Source organism: Ursus americanus, chromosome 22, assembly GCF_024610735.1.
Source record: "Ursus americanus isolate L20-20 chromosome 22, mUrsAme1.1.p, whole genome shotgun sequence".
In the NCBI taxonomy this organism is placed as follows: domain Eukaryota; kingdom Metazoa; phylum Chordata; class Mammalia; order Carnivora; family Ursidae; genus Ursus; species Ursus americanus.
Window position 1 is genome coordinate 23511019 of NC_142148.1, and position 20210 is coordinate 23531228.

General features: G+C 48.9%; 2 protein-coding genes and 1 long non-coding RNA gene across 20 annotated transcripts in view; 2 read left to right on the forward strand and 1 right to left on the reverse strand.

Annotated features, from left to right (window-relative positions):
- NCOA6 (nuclear receptor coactivator 6) overlaps window positions 1–8835 on the forward strand; it is a 97025-nt gene extending 88190 nt beyond the window's left edge. For 8 of the 9 annotated variants that reach the window (XM_087853629.1, XM_087853631.1, XM_045806392.2 and 5 more), the window contains 2 exons: window positions 85–233; window positions 8306–8835. In XM_087853629.1, coding sequence (XP_087709755.1) covers window positions 85–233; window positions 8306–8349 — 193 coding nt within the window. In that variant the 3' untranslated portion in view covers window positions 8350–8835. The remainder of the gene's footprint in view (window positions 1–84; window positions 234–8305) is intronic. The other variant, XM_087853632.1, reaches the window with a different exon arrangement.
- Window positions 8836–9964: 1129 nt separating this feature from the next.
- On the reverse strand, window positions 9965–18938 carry TP53INP2 (tumor protein p53 inducible nuclear protein 2). 10 transcript variants are annotated; one of them, XM_087853638.1, is made up of 6 exons: window positions 18716–18938; window positions 17772–17881; window positions 16459–16628; window positions 14513–14686; window positions 13820–14108; window positions 9965–13315 (listed from the first exon to the last, which is right to left on the reverse strand). In XM_087853638.1, the coding sequence occupies exons 3-6, from the start codon at window positions 16529–16531 to the stop codon at window positions 13063–13065; spliced, it is 789 nt and encodes a 262-aa protein (XP_087709764.1). In that variant the 5' UTR covers window positions 16532–16628; window positions 17772–17881; window positions 18716–18938; the 3' UTR covers window positions 9965–13062. The 10 variants fall into 10 exon arrangements, with proteins under 10 accessions (XP_087709764.1, XP_087709766.1, XP_045662392.2 ...); XM_087853640.1 differs by lacking the exon at window positions 18716–18938 and adding an exon at window positions 18003–18140 and having other exon boundaries at window positions 16459–16545; XM_045806436.2 differs by lacking the exon at window positions 18716–18938 and adding an exon at window positions 18003–18140.
- On the forward strand, window positions 14685–18164 carry LOC123798197 (uncharacterized). Its single transcript, XR_006781209.2, has 3 exons — window positions 14685–14849; window positions 15384–15412; window positions 18044–18164. It is a non-coding gene; the product is annotated as an uncharacterized LOC123798197 (long non-coding RNA).
- Window positions 18939–20210: the final 1272 nt, after the last annotated feature.

The following is a 20210-nucleotide window of genomic DNA, read 5'->3' on the forward strand; positions in this document are numbered from 1 at the left end:
AATGAAACTCTATCTGAAGAACCCTTTTTTGTGTGTGACTTGATTCCCTCACCTCCTTGGAAACTTTGTGCTTCCCTTTGTCAGCAGTGAGCCCAAAGAGATCATTGAAAAGTCCAAAACCCCAAGCCGAAGAAACTCCCGAACTGAAGAGCCAACTGTGGCTGCTGAAAGTGTGGAAAATGGACATCGCAAGCGATCCTCTCGTCCTGCTTCAGCCTCCAGCTCTACTAAAGGTTAGCAGTGGGGTGTGGGTGCCATTGTGGGTCAAATAGAAGAATGGGGACTTTATCACCACAGCAGAGGACTTTGTCTTTCACCTTTGCTTCTATTACTTTGACTTCTACTGTTTGTTCTTCCTTAGTTCATTTACCTATGTGTTTTTGTGTGTGTACATAACAGCAAGCACTGTTGGGGTAAAAAAAAGAACATAACAGGGCAGATTGATTCATGAACAGCACTTCAGATAGGTCCTCTTCAGAGGTCCTCTTCAGATATGGCCCAGCCATCTTTCTGTGGTCAACTCTCTTTTCCACTCCTCTGCCCTCTACTTTCTCTCCTCTCAGCAGAGACTCTCACCTCTTCACAGAGAAAATAGAACTGCTTCAGCTCTTGCTACCAAGACATAAATCTACCAGGAGCCTCCTTTGTTCCTACCATAATACAGCAGCTGTCCCTCCTCAAGGCTAAGGCCAGTTCCTCCACTTTTGCCTCTTTGATCCTGTCTTCTCTGACCTTGTCAAGAACCTTATACTGCCAGTTTTCTCTCCTCTGTTGACTGATGTCGCCTTTTTGAATTCACGCTGTCCTTGGCTTCTCTGACCTAGAGCTCTTGACAGTTTTCTTTCTAACTCTGACTTTTCCTTCTCACCCTTTCTCTTCAACTCTTCTCTCCCTAACTGATCTCCCTCCTGCCCCCCTTTCTTAGTTACAACTTTTCACAGACAACTCATGAATTTGTATTTCTAGGACACACCTCTAGAAATCAGACAACTGCCATGTACAACCTTAAGAGGGCTTCAAATTCCATATGTCTGATTTCACCCACAATGTCAGGTGATTTGCCAGTGTTCCCCACTTCAGGGAATGGCACCACTGTCTGTCCATTGGGCATGTCCTTCTTGGCACCTCTCCCTCATCCTCACATCCCTCATATCCATCACAGAAAGCTGCTGATTTTCTCTCAGGTGGCCCAGATTCATCCACTTTGCTCCATCTTCATTGCTACTCTAGCTTAAAACCCTTCAGTGATTTACATTGTAATTAGGATTAAAGTCCAGAAGCACCAACGTGGACCACAAGGTTCTGTGTGGTCTGGCCCCTGACAGCTTCTCCCAGCCTCATCTGACTTCTCTCAGCAACTCAGACGTGCCACTCTCATCCGTTGTCGCAAGCTTGTGTATATGTTACACTCATTGCAGGGAATGTTCTTTCCTCTTCCTTCTTCTCTTCTCCTCATGAACTGCCTACTCTTTCTACCTAGCTCCCTGGTCATTGCTATGAGAAATCATAGCACCATGTTCTCCTTCATAACACCACAGTTGTAAGTTTATGTCTATTTATGTGATAGGTGATTAATCTATACGCTCTGCTAGGGCAGGAGGTATCTGGGTTTGCTCACCACTGTATCCTTGGTACCTAGTGTGGTGCCTCATGCAAAGAGGTATATAATCAGTAATTATTAATAACCATCTATTAAATATATATTAATTACTTATACATGCCAGGCCCTGGGGATGTAATAATGAAAAGACAGAGTCTCTGTCTTCATCATACCAATTACATGTCAGCCAGAAAGACTAATACAGTTAAATGCTATGATAGCAAAATTACATGGTACTGTAGGAGCATATAGCTGGGATGCTTCGCTCCTCTGCCAAGTCAGAGAAGGCTTTCTGGAGAAAATGATGTTTAAGCTGAGACCTGAAGAATGAGGAGGCATTATGCAGGCTATGCGAGTTGAATGAAATATTCTAGGCAAAAGGTACGGCATGTACAAAGGCCCAGATCTGAGGAAGGGTATGATACTTCATCTCCTCAGGAAATGTGCTGAGCTTGAGTACCTCATGTTAGGCAAGAGCTGGCTGGAATCCTGGCCAAGTGCCTGATATCAGCAGGGGTGCTAAGAAACAGTCAGGTACTATTGGGATGCCAGCCTGAAGATGAGGGCAGGTTCTGGTGCACCAACACCACACACTGACCTGAGAACTCAGATGTCATTGGCAGGTTGTGCTTCTGGGCAGGAATTTCACGAATCCTCACAAGAGCCTCTGGGAGTAGGCCATAGGTCTATAGATCACATATAGGTAAAGTAGAGGTGTAGAAGTTACCTTATCTCAGCCCATCAGAGAGGGAGGGGTCTTCTTTCCTTTCCAGGCATCCTCTATATACCACAGGCAGGGTCCTCTTAGGTAACCCCACTTTGATGCAGAAAAGGAACGAGCAACTTTCTTCATTCTCCCCGGGAATCATCTCTGAGGCAGATTTGTTTGGAAGGAAGCACTCCTTTCAGTATATTGAATACTAAATTTAGACCACCAAAGGGAAGATTCCTGGAGTTCTGTGGGAAAATCTGCTTCCCCTCAATTCTTTGTATTCTTTTGGCCCCTCACTTTCCCAAGGGATCAAGGTCTTCTAGGCTGTAGAATATGGTATGTAATTACCTTTAAAGCAGGAAACAAGAGGGGGGGAAAAAAGCAGGAAACAAGTGTTGGCCTTTAGAGATGTCACACACCAGATTTTTGGAAACTTCACCTGAGCCCAGACCCTCAAGATAATAAGGGTGTCATTTACAGTGCACCAGAAAGAATTAATCAAAGGAGCATCTGGGACAGTTAAGAAGAGATGCCCAAATTAGAGCCAGTCTGTAGAGAACTGCCAGCCAAGCAAAGATGGAAAGCTGGAACCTATTTTAGAAAAGGGTGGGGAATAATCTTGTACACTTAAACTGGACATTTTCCCAAGGCGGTGGTAGTCTTGTTGGAATGCCTGCCCCATTCCTGCTCTGAGGCTTAACAAGTGGCTTAGGAAAGGCCATAATGACTTGTAAGCTTTGTGATTTTGCATGGAGGGGTGCCAGGTAAGTGTCCCCTGAAAGGATGTCAGAGTTCTGGCCAAACCCCAGGAATCACAGTCATGTACAGATCTCCACATCAGCCTCAAGCCCTCAGGCTGTCATTTCTGAACTCTAGAGTAAGTTACCTTTTAAATCCAAAATGAGTGCTCTAGCTGTTTTGATTTTTAAGTGTTAGAGCTCTCAGATCCAGATTAAAGAATAAATACAATTATTTGCTATGCAATATGCTATGTTGTATCCAAAACTCTGAACCAAAGTCATAAAATAACTTTTTGTGATCAATTTGAACTCATACCCAGGGAATGATCATAAAATATCAAGGTGGTTTCCAAAATCTGTGCAACTCAAATTTGGAGACATAGTAGTGGTGGGTACCTGAAACATCTTTCTGCAGCATCAGTACTTCTTAAAGTTTTGAGGGGAGAAAAAGGTTTGCCTTTTTGCATTCATGCAGTTTGGGTCATATATGTACAAACAAAATTGGAAATACTCTGTTTTTCATGAGCATCTTGAAAGCTGAGAAATATGAGCAGTTTATAATGAGAAATATTGGTACGTTTGTATTGTCAGAGAACCAGTGACATTAACTGTACTCCTGCTGTGAGAACAGAGTTTGCTTACGTCATGCTGGCCAAGACCTATTATACTGCCAGATTGGAGCAGGTGGGACAGATTATTTCTGGGCAAGTCCAGGGAGGCCCACATGGTTGATAGGTCACTTTCTAACCTGTTGTTTTGGTTTTGGTTGTTGGGTATCCCCCCACCCCACTTTTAATTATAGACACAAACATTGGCTCCCACAAGTCAGTGAGCTTCTTTTTAAATTGTACTTAATCAGGTGTGTTGTTACAAAAATGCAGATGAGTAGTTCTACTTCCTGACATGATGTGGTCCCTATTAACACAAATGATTTGTCTTGTTTCCCTTGTCATTCTTTATTTACTCTTCTGTTCACAATAGGTTTTATGTTAGATTTTCAACTGGGAAAAAAGATCAGTAGTTTAAAATGAAGTTCAATGCATAAGTTTGAAACAGGGAAAATACGCTAATATAAAGGAAATTCGGAGCAACCTATAATCAGCAGCAGCTGTGGGTGTCCCTGGAGTGCCTTAAGATGCCTCTGACAGCAAAGTGGGGTGATAGCCCTACTGTACCCACAGCCTGTGACTTGAGAAGCAACAATCTAAAAAAACATTCTTAAAATGGAAATGTTACTGTGGGAATATAAATGAGCATGATATGGGAGAAAACCCTGAACAATAACTGCCTGAAACTGCACTCCTGTAGCATCATCATTCAGAAACCAGCCATGAAATTTTTGAAAGGAGATTTCCAGAATTTTTTTTTTTTTTACAAAAAATAGAAATCTTGGCTAGGAGTAGTACAGTAAAAAACATAATGAAGTGAGCAAGGCCAGGTCGTCTTCTAAAACGCCTTGAAAGATAAAGGTAAACTCCACATAACAAGATATAACAGACCCTTGCACTGTAGTTTTGGCCATGTTTACTTATAGTCAAAATGAGGCAACCAGGAGGAGAAAATGCCCATATCAAATTATAAATGTAAATGTTCTCCAAGGATATATATGGATGACCATCTGAAAGACTGTTATTGACCCAGTTCTTTACCATATAGTTGGTTCAAAATATTAATATAAATGGTGTTACTATTAGTCTTCGAACTACTTTGTATCTGTGAAGACATTAATTTGTAAAGTCTTTGATGGTTTAAAAAATAGGATTTTTCAACAATATATGTAATTTTTATTTTGCTAGTATGGTATTGGTTATGGGGTCTTGGGAATGGGATTATGCACAGTCAGATAAGGTAGGCATCCTTTAGGAACAGACCTGATGTACACCCTGCATGTACCATCAGCCACTTCATTACTTCCCTAGAATTCCTTACCTTAAAGAGTTTACCTCTGGATTCTCTTACTGTGTTCAGTGGAGTAGTAAAAATGGTAATATTTTGGAGGAAGTATAAAATTGAACTACAAAAACAAAAGAACTCACCTTTTCAGACAGATTTATAAAGATGTCAAAAGTGACAGTGCCCTAGGACTCAGATTGCCTAGATTTATCCAGGGAAGGTGATAAGAGACTTCACAGTTTTTTTCCCTTCGTGGAAGTGTAAAAGTACCGCTTACACCAGCTTTCCCATCGCTAATGCTGGTATCGAAAAGATTATTTTTTTGCAGTTTCTAACATAAATCCCTTGTTTACTCGTGGTCCCACTCATTGATTGGTCACAGAAGCAGAGTCAGTCTGCCGGATCATTGGGTGCTGTGAAGCAGTGACAGATGGGAAAAAGCAAGGAAAGAGGAGGGGGAGGGAGAACCTGAGGTTGCTCCTCCACCCTCCCCCTTCTCACCTATTTTCCCAGCCACATAGGTGTTTTTCAGACACACCACTGGATACTTCATATCACAACAAAGGAGACGCTCCATAATTAACAGATATCTTTCTAAGGATGAACGCTCAAGACACAACTCTGTAGGGGTGCCTGTGTGGCTCAGTTGGTTGAGTGTCCGACTCTTGGTCTCAGCTCAGATCTTGATCTCAGGGTTGTGAGTTCAGGCCTTACATTAGGCTCTGCACTGGGTGTGGAGCCTACTTTAAAAAAAAAAAAAAAAAGACACAACTCTCTCTCTCTCTATATATATATATATATGTATTTTTTTTTAAGATTTTATTTATTTATTTGACAGAGAGACAGACAGCCAGTGAGAGAGGGGACACAAGCAGGGGGAGTGGGAGAGGAAGAAGCAGGCTCGCAGCAGAGCAGGGAGCCTGATGTGGGGCTCGATCCCATGACCCTGGGGTCACGCCCTCAGCCGAAGGCAGACGATGCTTAACGACTGAGCCACCCAGGGCCCCACAACTCTGTATATTTTTACTCAAATGATAACTTTCTACAGTGAAAAGGAAACTTGAGAGTTGGACAAGGGAGTTCAGCATAGGGAACTTTGGGGTGTGTAAGACTCTAGGTTATTTACATGGAATTAAAGAACACCATTATCCACATCCTGTCAGATTAACTGTCATCTGATTAGCAAAAGACTAAGGAGTAAATCAGACTGACTCCTCTACCACATGGCAGAAGCAGCATGACCTTCCAGCAAGAAGATACACATACTGAAATTTCCAACAGAAGCCCAAAAATATTGCACCGGTCACTTCTTGGAAAGTCATTGAGACCTTCTTAGCAATTACTTTGACTAATAGTAACATTTTCCCTTTTTGCATCTACATCTCAAGTTTGGGCTTTCAAAATATGATACAAAAGAGAAAAGAAAAATTGCTTAGAACACTGAACCTAACACACAGCATCAGAAAATTTAGCTTAGGGGCGCCTGAGTGGCACAGTGGTTAAGTGTCTGCCTTCGGCTCAGGGCGTGATCCCGGCGTTATGGGATCGAGCCCCACGTCAGGCTCCTCTGCTATGAGCCTGCTTCTTCCTCTCCCACTCCCCCTGCTTGTGTTCCCTCTCTCGCTGGCTGTCTCTATCTCTGTCGTATAAATAAATAAAATCTTTAAAAAAAAAAAAAGAAAGAAAATTTAGCTTAGTTTTCAGAAACCAATAAAACTGATTCATCTTACATATTATTGTGTTAGATAGAAAATACTTTCTCCTTGATAGGAAGTAATTTTATTTTTTTTTTAAAGATTTTATTTATTTATTCGACAGAGATAGAGACAGCCAGCGAGAGAGGGAACACAAGCAGGGGGAGTGGGAGAGGAAGAAGCAGGCTTACAGCAGAGGAGCCTGACGTGGGGCTCGATCCCATAACGCCGGGATCACGCCCTGAGCCGAAGGCAGACGCTTAACCGCTTAACCGCTGTGCCACCCAGGCGCCCCGATAGGAAGTAATTTTAAAACATTGATTTCATTTTAAAACCAAAAGTTCTATGGAGCAGCATGAAGAATGAGAGTGAATTTTTAAGATCAATAGAAGATTTTTTTTGAAAAGGATTTATTTGGCAGAGAGAGAGAATACAAACAGGGGGAGTGGTAGGCAGAGGGAGAGGGAAAAGCAGACTCCGCGCCGAGTAAGGAACCCCGACGCAAGACTCGATCCCAGGATGCTGGGATCATGACCCCATCCGGAAGCAGATGTTTAACCAACTAGCTAACCCAGGTGTCCCTAGATCAATAGAAGATTTTAAAGAAATGTTTACATTTGGAGAGCTTCAAGCATTCATTGTATCCTGCTGTAGAAGATTTTTATGACAAAGGTTTTCTTTTTTAAGGTTTATTTATTTTAGAGAGCACAGGGGGGGCAGAGGGAGAGAGAAACTCAAGCAGACCCCATGCCGAGCTCAGAGCCAGATGTGGGGCTCTATCTCAAGAACCTGAGATGACCTGAGCCGAAACCAGGAGTCGGACACTTAACTGACTACACCATCCAGGTGCCCCATGTGGAAACATGGTTTAAATATGGAATAAGATTGAGTTGATAGAAGACACTATGCTAATACAAGAGGAAGTGAAAGAATTAAAACACACTTGTTGCATTTATGCCACTGTTACTCTGCATATAAATCACTCAGTTCTCCACCTCTTCCATGAAGCCTGCAGACTCACCTGGGCTCAGAGCAGGCTGTGGCTTGCTCTGAATTGCTTCTGTGCCTGTATGTATCCACAGCCTTGATGTTCCTGGCTAGGCCACAGCAGACACTTGTTGACCATGGGTCACGGTCATGTTATTTAGAGACTTTGACTATAGTAAGGCAAAAAGAGTCGCTTACTGCAAAACAATGGCTTGACTCCAAAAGGGATCCAGAGGCCGTTTTTTTTTTTTTTTTTTTTTTTCCCCACTCTGGCACAATTTACTCACTTGCTTGTAGCAACACTCATTGATTTCTCACAAAAGTACTCTATCTGTCATTTCACTGGGTGATAAGAACTGGTGATGGAGGTTGTGGGGCTAATTGCCCAACTCAAGATGCTCTCCCTACCCTGCCACTTTTTCCAGCTGGGTATGTGTGCTTCATCTCCCACCACCTGTATCAGACTTCCCCAGTTGCCACTCCCTAGTATACAGAGCCAGGCCCTCTTCCCACAGAAGCCTGAGATCCTCTCCACACTGAGTGCTCCTTTTGAGGCTCTTAGATTTATGCAGAGTCCAGTAGGGCCCCACTGAGGCCAGGCCTGCTTCTTGTGGACTGCGTAAACATTACTGCCACAAAGAGTTGTCTCAGCTGAGCATGTCCTTCCTTTCCCCCACAGACATAACCAGCGCGGTGCAATCCAAGCGAAGAAAATCCAAGTAAACAAGCTGGACGGCGACTTGATCCTTGTAAATGTGTGTGAATTTTACAAAAAGCAATTTTGAGCTGTGACTTTTTAAAATCCATTTCTGTACAGTTAGTCATTTTAATAATGTGGCCCTTTTCCTAGTCCCTGCAACCTGTTTCGTAAAGTGCAATGGGGAAAGCAGAGTTGCTGAACCCTTTTGGTGTTGCAAGATGAAGTTCAAGATTTCTAAAATGTTGCCATGTATTGAGAGGAGCTAATGCAATTATGTTATTAGTTTTCATATTTCCTAAGCAGCCTAGAGTACAGGGTGAGCATTTTTAGATCTTCTAATGATGTATTGTGCTGTGGAAGTTATGTGTGTGAATAGCAGTAGTGGGAGCAAAAGGAATCTTCTCATTTGGAAATGTTGTAAATAATTTTATTATATAGTGTTTTGGATGTATTTGTTGTAGAAATGGACCAGTAAATAAAGAGAATCTAAGGGTTTGTACAATGTGAAATACTGAATGTGTTAAATAAATGTCATTGTCCTAGAACATAAATGTATGTTATTGGTAAGGGATTATTGGGTGAGCACTCTCTTTCTTTGGACCATAAATGAATAGGAACAGCCTTCTTTGTAAATTAGAATCCCACCTTGTCCTTTCTATACCTGCTTTGAAGAAACTAGCCCTTTTCAGCACTATACCAGGCACTTTGATAAATGTTGGTCAAATTTGTTTTGGTTGCAAATAACAGAATAAACTTAGGATCAAAGACCACCCAGGATTTTCTAGGGACAGGAAGCCATCGGTAAACCAGATGCACTTGTCCTCCACCTCATACATCTGTTTCTCCATGCACAGAATTTTAACAGTCTCCTCCATTCAAGAGATAAGCCCAGACTGACCAGCCAGATTCTTTGTAACAGCATCAAGAATCTACCCCACTTTTGGTCAGCTTTCCACCTTCAGTCCAATTCTATGGTTAGATCAGGCAGCTCCCACGTAAAAGTGGTCATTTTGTGTTACATTATATACTTCAAAGATGCCCACTACTTTCTACCCTTTGGGTGCCCTATTTCTCATCTGTATCAGGCTTGGGGCTGGTTTCTCATCAACGTGCCTAGGTTTTTCCCTTTCCTTGCTCAATTCCTACCTAAAAATTGTAGTCTCCAAACCTGCTGTTTCTGCCTCCACCCTACTCCCAACCTTCAGGAGACTCGCATGCTTGGGGCTCTCTCCTTGTCTTGGTCTGGGCCTCAGCCTTCTGCTCTATCTTCTATAGCCAGACATAGAGTCCATCCCTTCCCCTGCAGTGTCTTCTTGCCCTTGCCAGAACCTAATGCCTGAGACTAAAAGGATAAGTCAGTTACTCTGTCATGCTCTCATTCTCATCTCTGTGTCAACTGTCTTTATATATGTCTTGGGTTATAAGGATCCTCTAAAAGTAGTTATTTATGAATCAGAACAGACCCCACAGTTGTCTGGCTCTATTCCCAACAAGCTTATCTTCCGTCTTCTTTCCGTGTATGACACACAACCAGAACCAAAGCCAGCCTAATAATAATCCCTGTGCCAATACTGTGCTTGAGATTGCAAAGTGCTTCTCCTCTTCTACTTCAGCTCTACTCAGACAGAAAGCATAATGTGCTTTAAATAGATTTTTATTTGTTTTTCTTTATATTAATTTTTTTCTCCCATAGAGGAATAACATTAAAATCTAACAATCAGAATCCTGTTATACACATACACAGGCATGCCACATGACTGGATCGAGGTGGTTGTGTCCTTAAGTCTGTCAACATGTCACAACATGGTCAACCAGTCTTCTCATTTCAGCCAGTCTCAACACAAAACACCTAAGAGAGATGCACTCAACTTGTTGGTTCCATGTGGAACTAGGTGGCAGGGCAAAAGGGAAGATAAAAGAGGCTCTGGTGTGTCTGCATTCAGTCCCCTCACATAAAGCCACAAAGATCTGAGAAGGCATCCAAGAGCTCTAGTGGGGTCCTTGTTGCACCTAAGACATTATAGGTTAGAACAAATTGATCAGGGTTCCAGGTAGGGGTCGGGGAGCAGGCATACCCCAAAACAGCAGCAAACTGCATTCATACACATGAGGCACCCTGCTGGGGCCAAACTGGCAAAAGCTGGAAAGTGACAGCCAGCTTGAAGAGAGCACTCAGACGTGTTAGGGAATTACTGTAAGTTGCCCTTTGATGTCTTGGGTCTCTAGAAACAGGGGTCTCTCTGACATACTCAGTTTTGGCAAAGTGCTGGTAGTATTGACATTAATTAATACAAACTTCTCCATGGTCTCTGAAAACATCAGTCAAGATAGACTCTCTCACCCCCTCCTGTCTAAGGTTGCATAGGACTTTGTGAATTCAGGTTCCCTCATGTATTCAAGTTCTGTTTTAAAAAAAAGAAAATCCTGAAGCATGCTCAAGGTGAAAGGCACATACACAGTCAATACAGTATGACGAGGTCTGATGCTTCAGGAGTCAGACTAGCAGGAGACTGAGTAGTGTTGGTTCTTAGAAATCTATACACACTCAAATGCTACAGAATCTATAGGAAAGTACAAAAACACATGAGCCTTGCAACCAGCTAGGTGGTGAGATTGCAGAGTTCTAGAACTACAGGAGCCTCCAAAAATATGTGTAAGGGAGGGGCCTTTTGAAATCTGAACCAAATGCCCTATAACTCCCTCTTCCCCCCTCCCACAGGGATCATGGGGACTGCCCAGGACTGAGCCTATGCCCCAGCTGGCAGCAAAGGAGTAGGCAGGAAGAGCTGGAGGGAGTTTCAGCTCTCGGAAGTGCTGGAGACTCTAAACTGGCTGTGGAGTGACCACGGGGTAGCTGGAAGAATAAAAGCAACTAGGTTGTAACTGCAGGAGAACCTTGGCAAGAGGAGCAAGGTTGTCGACTTCTGGGGCCCTAGTGGACTGGTGTAGGGACTTTGATCTGCCTTTACTATAGATTTGGTTTACTCCCTTGGATAGGAGACCCCAACAGGAACTTCCTCCGTCCCCATCCCAGCAACCACAGGGCTACCCCTTCCCTTATCCATATACCCAACCTGAGGCTTGAGGCTATAGCATCAGGGAGGGCTGCTGCCTTTACCCTCATGGGATCGCTGTTTTCCAACCAAGCCTCAGCTTGGCGGTGAGGCCAAGAAACCTGGAATTGGAGTGAGGGGGAAGACCTATGTTAGTACGTAACAGGAAATCTTAAAAGTTTCAAGGAAGAAAGCACACACTAGAAAAGGACAGTTAGAGGAAAAGGGAAGCAACTCGGGATATCCCAAGAAGCTGTTGCTGGTGTCTGAGCCCAAAATTCACTTCCACCACAAGAAGGGCAACACTGTCTGCCTGTGTCCCCTCTTCCTCACCCAGGGATTTAGGTTCCCTCCTCCAGTTACTTACTGGCGGAAAGGGCAAGGGGAACCATAGGGCACCCATTTCTCCCCCTCAGACTGGAAAAGAAGAGCCTTGGGGGGAGGAAATGAGAGGCCCTGACCCTGGATAGGAACTATTTGGGGATTGGGCCAGTGGGGCTCCTGGCTTCCTACCCAGGAGTGTTTATTAGTCGTCCTAGGCAGAGTGTGAAATACAAGCCCAGAGGCAACATGAAGGCTGAGCCATCAGTCTTGGGATGGCTTCACCCCACAGCTTGTCCTCCTCAGCATCACTCTCCTGCATTCTTACTCTGGGGTGTGCAATTTCCCTGCCTAGAAGTCGTCTGGCCTGCATCTCTCCTAAACTAGTTCTAGCACCTTGGGCATGTGAACAGATGGCCAGGATGGCAGGGCCTTGCCCAGCCTCTACTCCTGGGGTGACATGTTGGGGGTAGGGCAACAAGGTACTAAGCCCTTCAGACTCAGGGATGTCCAGAGGGGTGGATTTCTGGAAGAGATTTGAAAGTAGGATTATAGGCAAGGGAAGTGGGGGCCGACTTCAGGCTCAAGCCCAAGAGGAGGGCTTGGCCTGTCTCAGCAAGCTGCTCAGTTCCCATGGTGCCCTGCTCCCTACAGCTTCTTAACCTGTATGTCCTCTCTACGTTTCCAGTAGGCTACCTCTTTCCCTCAGTTCCCTCCACCTTCTCCCTCTAACTCACATCTCACAGTCCTGTTCCACATACTTTACCTTTCCAGGCCGAAACAACTCCAAGAGGAGAGGGAAGGAGGAGACTAAAGGCAGAACCCTTTGGTCTCAGCTCCCACTCCCCCATCCATTTGGGAGGGAATTACTGGGAATGAATAAGGGAGCAGGAGTGAGTGTGGTGCCAAACATGATATAGGGTGAGGCTTGTAACGTGGGACCTGAAGGAGGGGAAGAGAGCTAGATGGAGTAGAAGAGACTAGTGGAAGAAGGAGTGAGCCAGAGGTACAGGACCGGAGGTCAATGATGAAGGGGAATGTCAAGGCAGAGATGGGGACAGGGACCCGAGAAGAAAGGAAAGATGGGAGTGTCAAGGGGGAAGGAAATGGAGGATTAGATGCCAGGCATGGGGTCGGAGGGTGAAGGACAGGAGGGAGTTCAGAGTCGGATCAGAGGATCAGAGGTGGAAAAATCGAGGTGGGGAGAGGGGCTAGCACCCCACCTCACTTAAGGAGGAGGGAGGTTGTAGTGTCCAACCCAGGTGGGCTGCAGGCGCTCCTCGAGCAACACACTGGCTGCGGCGGAGGGGCCCGACAGGGGTCGGAAGTCGGCGAGGGGTCTGTGGTTCGGCCAGAGGACCCTCAGTAGTTGAACTGGCGCTGGCACGGCTGGTAGACGAAGCTGCCCTGGTGCTTGGGCCGGCGCGAACGACTCTCGCGGGCGCGGTTCTGCCGCTGCACCACCTTGGCGCTCAGCGCGTGGCGCTCGGCCCGCTGCCGGGCTCGCTGCAGCCGCCGCGCCTGGCCGGCCTTCTCCAGCAGAGCGGCCCGCGCCGGCAGAGGGGCGGCGGCGTGGTGCAGGGCCCGGGGCTCGCGGCGGGCGGGCGCCAACTCTCTGCGGGGACAGAGCAGGCTCGGTCAGGGCAGGACACTCCGCCCACCCAGTCCCCGCGCTGTGTCTCTGCTCTTAGCAGGGCCCCCAGTGCCCTTCTAGTGGGTCCCAACCCTTCTTCCGAGCCAACCTGGAGATGCCTCCTCAGTTCTAACCCCTGTTGACAGGTAAACCGGCCTCCAGGGAAGGCTCGGCTCCCACCTCCAGTTCGCTTCTAACCTTCCGTGCCAGCCTTAACCCCACCCCTTCGGCACCCGGGCCTAGCCCCTCAGCCAAACCGGCTCCCAGCCTCGGAGCGCGGTCTCTCCCAGGCCCCGCCCGGGCCACGAAGCCCGGCCTCGCCCTCTTTAAAGCTCCTCCCGTTTACCCTCAGGCCCGCTCCCAGTATGGTCCCCGCCCCCTGCCACGAAGACACGCCTCTAAAGGCTCCACTCCTTCGGAGCGGGGCGGGCTCCTGGGCTCGCGTCCCAGTCTCTAGGTCTCCTGGCCACTCCCCGGACCGCTCACCCTTCGCTAAGGTCGCCGTCAGGCAGGGCAGCGTCGGGGTGTGGGGAAGGGGGCCCAGGCTCCAGCACTATGGTGCTGCCGGTGACGTAAACGGACATGCTGGGGTGCTCGATGAGGAGATCCTCCAGGGGGCTGCTCTGGAGGCGGGCGGGCCCGAGTCCGGGCCCCTCTGCAGTAAAACAGGCGGGAGGGGTAACAAACCAGCTCTCGTCCATCAAGGAGGGCGCGGGCGGGGGGCGGCCTGCTGGGGCAGGGGCGGCCCCGGGGCTGGGTGGAGCCGCGTAGCTGTCTACGGGGCGCGGGAGGGGGAGCCATGCGGGGGAGGGGGCGCAGCGGGGAGGGACACACACGCACACCGGACACAGTGGGGCGGGGAGAGAAAGGGCATCGTTAGTCAGACCCGCAGCCCCGCCCGCCGCGCCCACAGGGCACCCACGGGCCGGGAGTCTCGACCAGCTGCCCTAGGGCACGTGAGGTGTGGGCCCCAACGCTGCGCTGCCAGGAGATGGCCCCGGCTTTGCGTGGGATGGGGCCCTGTTACTCGGCCTTCAGTGTCACTGCCTCAGCCCCATCTGCCCAGTGGGCCGGGAGAACTCCCCAGTCCCCTAGCAGCTCCCTCCCCCTCCGCTGCTCTGCCGCCTGCCCTTTCACAGGTCCGGGAATCAGAATCCTGGCCCCCGACCCAGGCCTCACCCGGCAGGTCAATGATGAGCCAGCCGTCCACTTCATCCTCCTCGGAGACGAAGGCTCGGGGGCATTCGGGGTCCTCGGGGGTTGGGGGAGTACTGAAGAAGAGGCTGGTGAGACGCTGGAACATGGCCGGGGATGAAACGGCCTCAGGGGGGCGTCCTACGGCAGTGTAGAAACCTGGGAGGCGCAGAGAAGGAGTCAAAGCCCCCACTGACTTTAGTCTTCTACCCTCCTCCCCCCACTCCCTCCCGGCTGGGGATCCCACCCCCAGCCCCCAGAGCGTAGTAGGAGTACAACAGGGATGTGTGGGGAAGCTCTACGGCGGCGTGTGCACGTTCGGGTAAGTCCGTCTGCTTTTAGGCTTTTCCTATTGTCTGTGTGACCTTAAGAAGTTATTCAACTTCTCTGTGCTTTAGTTTTCTCACCTGTCAGATGCCAGTGATAAAATACCTTCCTCTGGGCCCTTATCAGAATTACATGAGCTAATAATGGTATCCTCCTCTGGGCTCTAATAAGAATTAAATGAACCAAACACAAAGTGCTTAAAGCCGTACTCGACGCAGAGTAAGCATTCGATAAACTAATCAACGAGTTATTATTAATATTATCGCATGCTCTAGGGACATGGAAGGAGTGATATATATGACTAGACTCTACCAGGAAAGGTCTCCAGAGGGTTGGACATCCAAGCTGGATCTTGAAGTTCTCCAAGCAAGGAAGAAACTGTCCAATATTGTGATTACTTATTACCATCATCATAATATAGCTAACATTCCTGTGCTAGGTAGTGTACTGAGCACTTTACCTGTATCACCACAGGTACTTCTCACAACAACTCTAGGAAGTGGGTCTAATTATTATCCCTCTTTTACAGGTAAAGAAACTGAGGCTCACGGAAGTAAGGTAACTTGCACAAAGTTTCACAGCTAATAAGACACAGTGGTTGGATTTAAACCCATGCAGTCAGATTCCAGAGGCAGCACCATAATCACTATACTCCATTGCCTTTGCTGGATTAGACATTAGTTTAGATTAGGCATTTTTAACTTGGTGGTCAAGGTATTTTTCTGGGAAGAAGTTTTCATCATGATTTCCTAACATCACTCCTTGACCCCAAAGATTAAGAACCACTACTTGAGCCTGTGTGGCTTGAAAAGTGCTAGCTGGCAGAAATCCCACAGAACCGCTACCGTGTGATTGCACAGCTCTCATTTGGATCTGTCAGACAAGGTTCTAAGATCCTATTCCCTTGCCCCCCCCCCCCACCCATACCTAAGTTCCTGCTCAAGGGCAGCATTCCTGGCTAGGAGGAAGATCAGATTGCCTGGCCCCAGAGAAACAGCAGGTCAGTGAGAGGTGATGATGAAGGGAGGGCCTATCAGAACCCAGAAGCCCTTCAGGATGAGCACTGAGGGTTGGACCAGGACCCAACCCCTCAAATCAGTCCTTCCCTGGATGAAAATGAGAAAGGAGACCCCCTGCTCCAGGAATGGAGACAACAAGGAGGTGGCTACGGATCTGCCCTTCTCCCCACTTCAGCCTGCCTTAGGACTAGGCCTGGCTAGGGGTCCCCTGGATGTCCCAAAACTTGAGTCTCCCCATCTGTCTCCTGAAGATGGTCAACCATTTTGCTACTGAGACACTTGTCACCTTCCTCTAGGGATGATTCCACACTTTCTATAGAACTCCCTGGGGGGATGTCTACTTTTCCATTCCCTGGAGGCTTTCTACACTTATTGCTAACCCACCTAAGGTAGTTTTTTAAAGATTTTATTTATTTATTTGTCAGAGAGAGAGAGAGCACAAGCAAGGGGAGCGGCAGGCAGAGGAAGAAGCAGGTTCCCCTCTGAGCAAGGAGCCCAATGCAGGACTCGATCCCAGAGCCCTGGGATCACAACCTGAGCCAAAGGCAGATGCTTAAATGACTGAGCCACCCAGGTGTCCCCTACCTGAGGTATTTTTATGCTTGTTGCTACCTCTCCCATTCCCCGGGTATGTCTTCACACTTGTCACCAGAATCATCCAACCTCTATAAACTGAGAGTATTTCCACATTTGCAGACCCATGGTGGGCTCCAGAAGAAAGTGTTCCCCAGGTGCTGGCTTCTCTGGTGGGAGACCTACAGAGATTATAAAAGGCTGGGCACCCCCAACTAGTGTCTGCCCAGCACAAACCACGCATCCCAACCCATCTGTTAGCCATAGGGAGTTAGTGACTCAGTTACCAAAAATCCAGAAAGTTTGGCCCCTCCTGAAGGAAGGGAAGATTGGAGCCTTGATGAGGCACACCCTCCTTACAACGAGCTACTACTTCCGGGAGAAGATGAAAGGGAAGTTAAGGGCTGTTGCAGGCCCATCATATACACCTGGCCCATTTTACAAACTGAGAATCCCAGGAAATAAGTCTGTCCAAAGGTATGGAGCTAAATGGTGGCCAGGCAAATCTAGCCCCACGTCACAGAACATCCAGTCCAGAGTATACACAGGAAAGCCTCGGCAAACAAACCCAAAAATGTAATGATGCAGGAGAAATAGGAAGGTCAGAGAGGAGTCAGAACTTATGGAGTCACTCCTCACCTCAGAACCCCTCTGTCCAGCTGTAAAAAGGGCTTGGAGTTCCTGACACCAAGATTCACCATGCATTTACCAGAGCACCCGCTGTGTAGCAGAACCTGCTGTGGGTCTCCTCTAATTACACACAGATCAAGGTAAAGGCTGCCTGGTGGGGGGAAGCTCCCTGCCTGGAGTCACACAGCAATTAAGTGACAGAGCCAAGAGTGACAGCGGCACCAGCCTGCCAGTGCCCGCCCCCTCTCATGACCGCTGGGGGAACCTCCCGGATTTTCTTTCCCATCTTTGCCAGCTTCCTGATTCTCACATTCCCAGCCCTGCTCCAGGGAGAACCATTCCCTTTAATAACTACAGCAGCTGTGCCCAGAATAGCACTTGAGCTCCAAGCCATCTCTACCCCACCCCATCCTTTAGCAAAGCCGACTGGGATGGGACTCTTGGCCCAGTCTCTGGGCCCATCCACTCAGAAAGCCAGAGGCTCTCCTCCTACTCCTTTCTCCTGCCCCTCTCTGTGAGCAGAGAGAGGGGCAGCATGGGCCTCATCATCACCAGCACTAGGCCAGGTCATGTCCTTCTTAGCTGACAATGCTAGGGGCTGGGAAGGTAAGAAAGGGCCAAAGAGAGGGAACTCTCATCCTCCATCCCACCCCAGCATCAGCCCTGGAGACACCCTGATGCAGCCAGTGACTCACCTTTTTGTGGTCAAAGAAGCTGGGAAGCAGCGATTTTATTGGGCTCTGGGACTCCAATGTACAGAGTGAGGGTCAACGCCACAAAAGGGGACCCCGTCTCCAGAGACCTCCTGGAAAAAGGTCCAGGAATGAGGGAACCTAAGAGCCCCATCAAATTTGGATGGTACTCAGCCTAAAGTAGAGTCCAGGGTTAGGAGGATGTGTAACTTGTTACTTGTATTGAGTTCCTACCAGGCATGCTGTGGCTAATGCATCTGTCATTCACTCAATAGGCATGACTCGAATTGGCTTCATGACCTCCGGTAAGCAACTTCTTCTCTCTGGGCCTCGGTTTCCCCTTCCATGAAATGGAGTCTAAGACCCCTTGTTTGGGGGCTGGGAGTGACATCGGCTAAAGCGCGGCACACAACAGCGATTAGGAAAACGTTACGGTAGTCCCAGGGGTGCAGAGCTTGGAGCTGGAGAGAGGGTATTCCACCATCTGGCGCCGCCCCAACGACCTAGGGCTGGAGCTCAGGGCTGCCCCTGAACTCCTGAGGACCACCCCCACCCCCAGCCTAGACCCAGCAGCGCCGCCCGAACCCAAGGAGAAAGTAGGGTATCAGAGGCCTGACCCCAACGCCTGGGTTAGTCTAGGAAACCGCCGAGGCCCCTCCGGTCCTGCTGCCTTTCTGCGCCGCTCATGCGTGGGCCCAGCCCCGACCCAGCGCCTACTGGGTCACGGGAGGACAGGCGACCCGAGCCGGGGGGCGGTGCCGGCCTTGGTGACGTCTCAATGTCATATGCAAATAGGGAGGCGTCACGGCCTACCGGCGTGCGGCAGCCAATCGGGAGATGAGAACGCAGCCCGGCGGCCGCGGGCGGAAACAAAGACCCGGGAGCAGGGACCGCGGGGCGTGTCTCCGGACGCAGGACCCCTTGGGCCGAAGCCGGTCGGGACTCACCTGGGGGAGGAGGAGGTGCAGCGGGCGGGGTGGCTCTGAGGTAGTTGTGCTGCGGAGCCTCCCGGCGTCGGCGCTGATCACAGGCCGGGCTGCATGGCGGGGGCTGGACTGGGAGGCGGCGGGGCTCCGGCTCGGCAGCTCGCAGCTGCTGCGCTCGCCCGCAGGGCTTTGAGACTGTGCGGCCGCTGCTGGGCTCACGGCACAAATTGGAACGTTCAAACAGCTGATTGTGACGTCACAAAGGGGCCCGCCCGCCTCGCGTCACCGGCCGGCGGTGCGGTGGCCAATCCCAGGCTGCGGATACCCCCTCCCCACCCCCTCCACGATTCGCCGGCTAGTGGCTCCTGCCCGAGAGCCCGACTCCGAGCCTCGGGGGGCCTCCCGGGGAGGCCACTGCTGGGAGCTTCGACTCCTTGCCGCAGGGCAACCCACAGACCTCTTAATGAGGAGGGTCCCCAGTCCCTACGAGATCTCCATCTTCCTGCGTTCGCTACATACATGCCAGCGCCCTCACCCATCCCGCTGTCCCCCGTATCCTTTCACTGGCATCCTCTAGCCTTGTCCCCCAATCTGTACCCTTTTGTCAACTCCACACCACGTCCGTGCACCTCCATTCTCCCCACCAACCTTCTCTCTGCTCTCCCTCCCTCTTCTGTCTCAGTTCCTCACCCCTACACATTCTCTGCTTTCCCACTCTGTTTTTCCTCAGCTGGGCACGCTTGAGACGTGGAAGACATCCCCTTCCCTGGTTCCGAGGGAGCACCCGGGAGTGTAGAGGAATTGGCGCGGCTGACGGGAAATTTTGCGGAGTGGGAGTCGGAGTGGAATTGCCCTGGGCTGAATAGCTCATCTAGAGACGGCTCTGTACTGGGGCTTTTACACTTTATTTAAACCATATTGCTACCAGGGCTGGACAGAAAAGTGACAAAACAAGGATTATTTGTCCCGATTTACACACGGGGAAAAGGCTCACACATCTCACTGTCAGTATGTGGATTCATTTTCAATAATGCAATCAACAAACACTGAGTACCTTCTCCTGCCGCTGCCAGACCACTAGCTGCCGTTTACTGAACACTGAGTGCCAGGCACTGTGCTATAGCACTTTATATGTGTTTTGATCTCCACAACCACCCCAAAAGTTATTATCCCCATTTTCAGTTGAGGACACAGACTCAGAGAGCCTAACTGACTTCCTACAGGCTGCAAAACTATAATAAATAGCAGTGCCAGGATCTGAACCCATAGTTCCTGGCCCCAACCCCCTTCACTCTCTACGTGCATCTAACCCCCAGACTGCCTCAACCTCTCCAGGGAAACCTAGGCCCAGTCCTGACTGCCCCAAACTTGCTGTGTGGACTCAAGCAAGTCATCCTACCTCTGTGGGCCTCAACTTCCTTTTCTGTCAAATTTAACATATCCAACCTTCTAGAGATTCTTTCAAACTCTCAACCCTCAGGATTCTGCCAATCCCATATTCTAGACACCCCCCCCC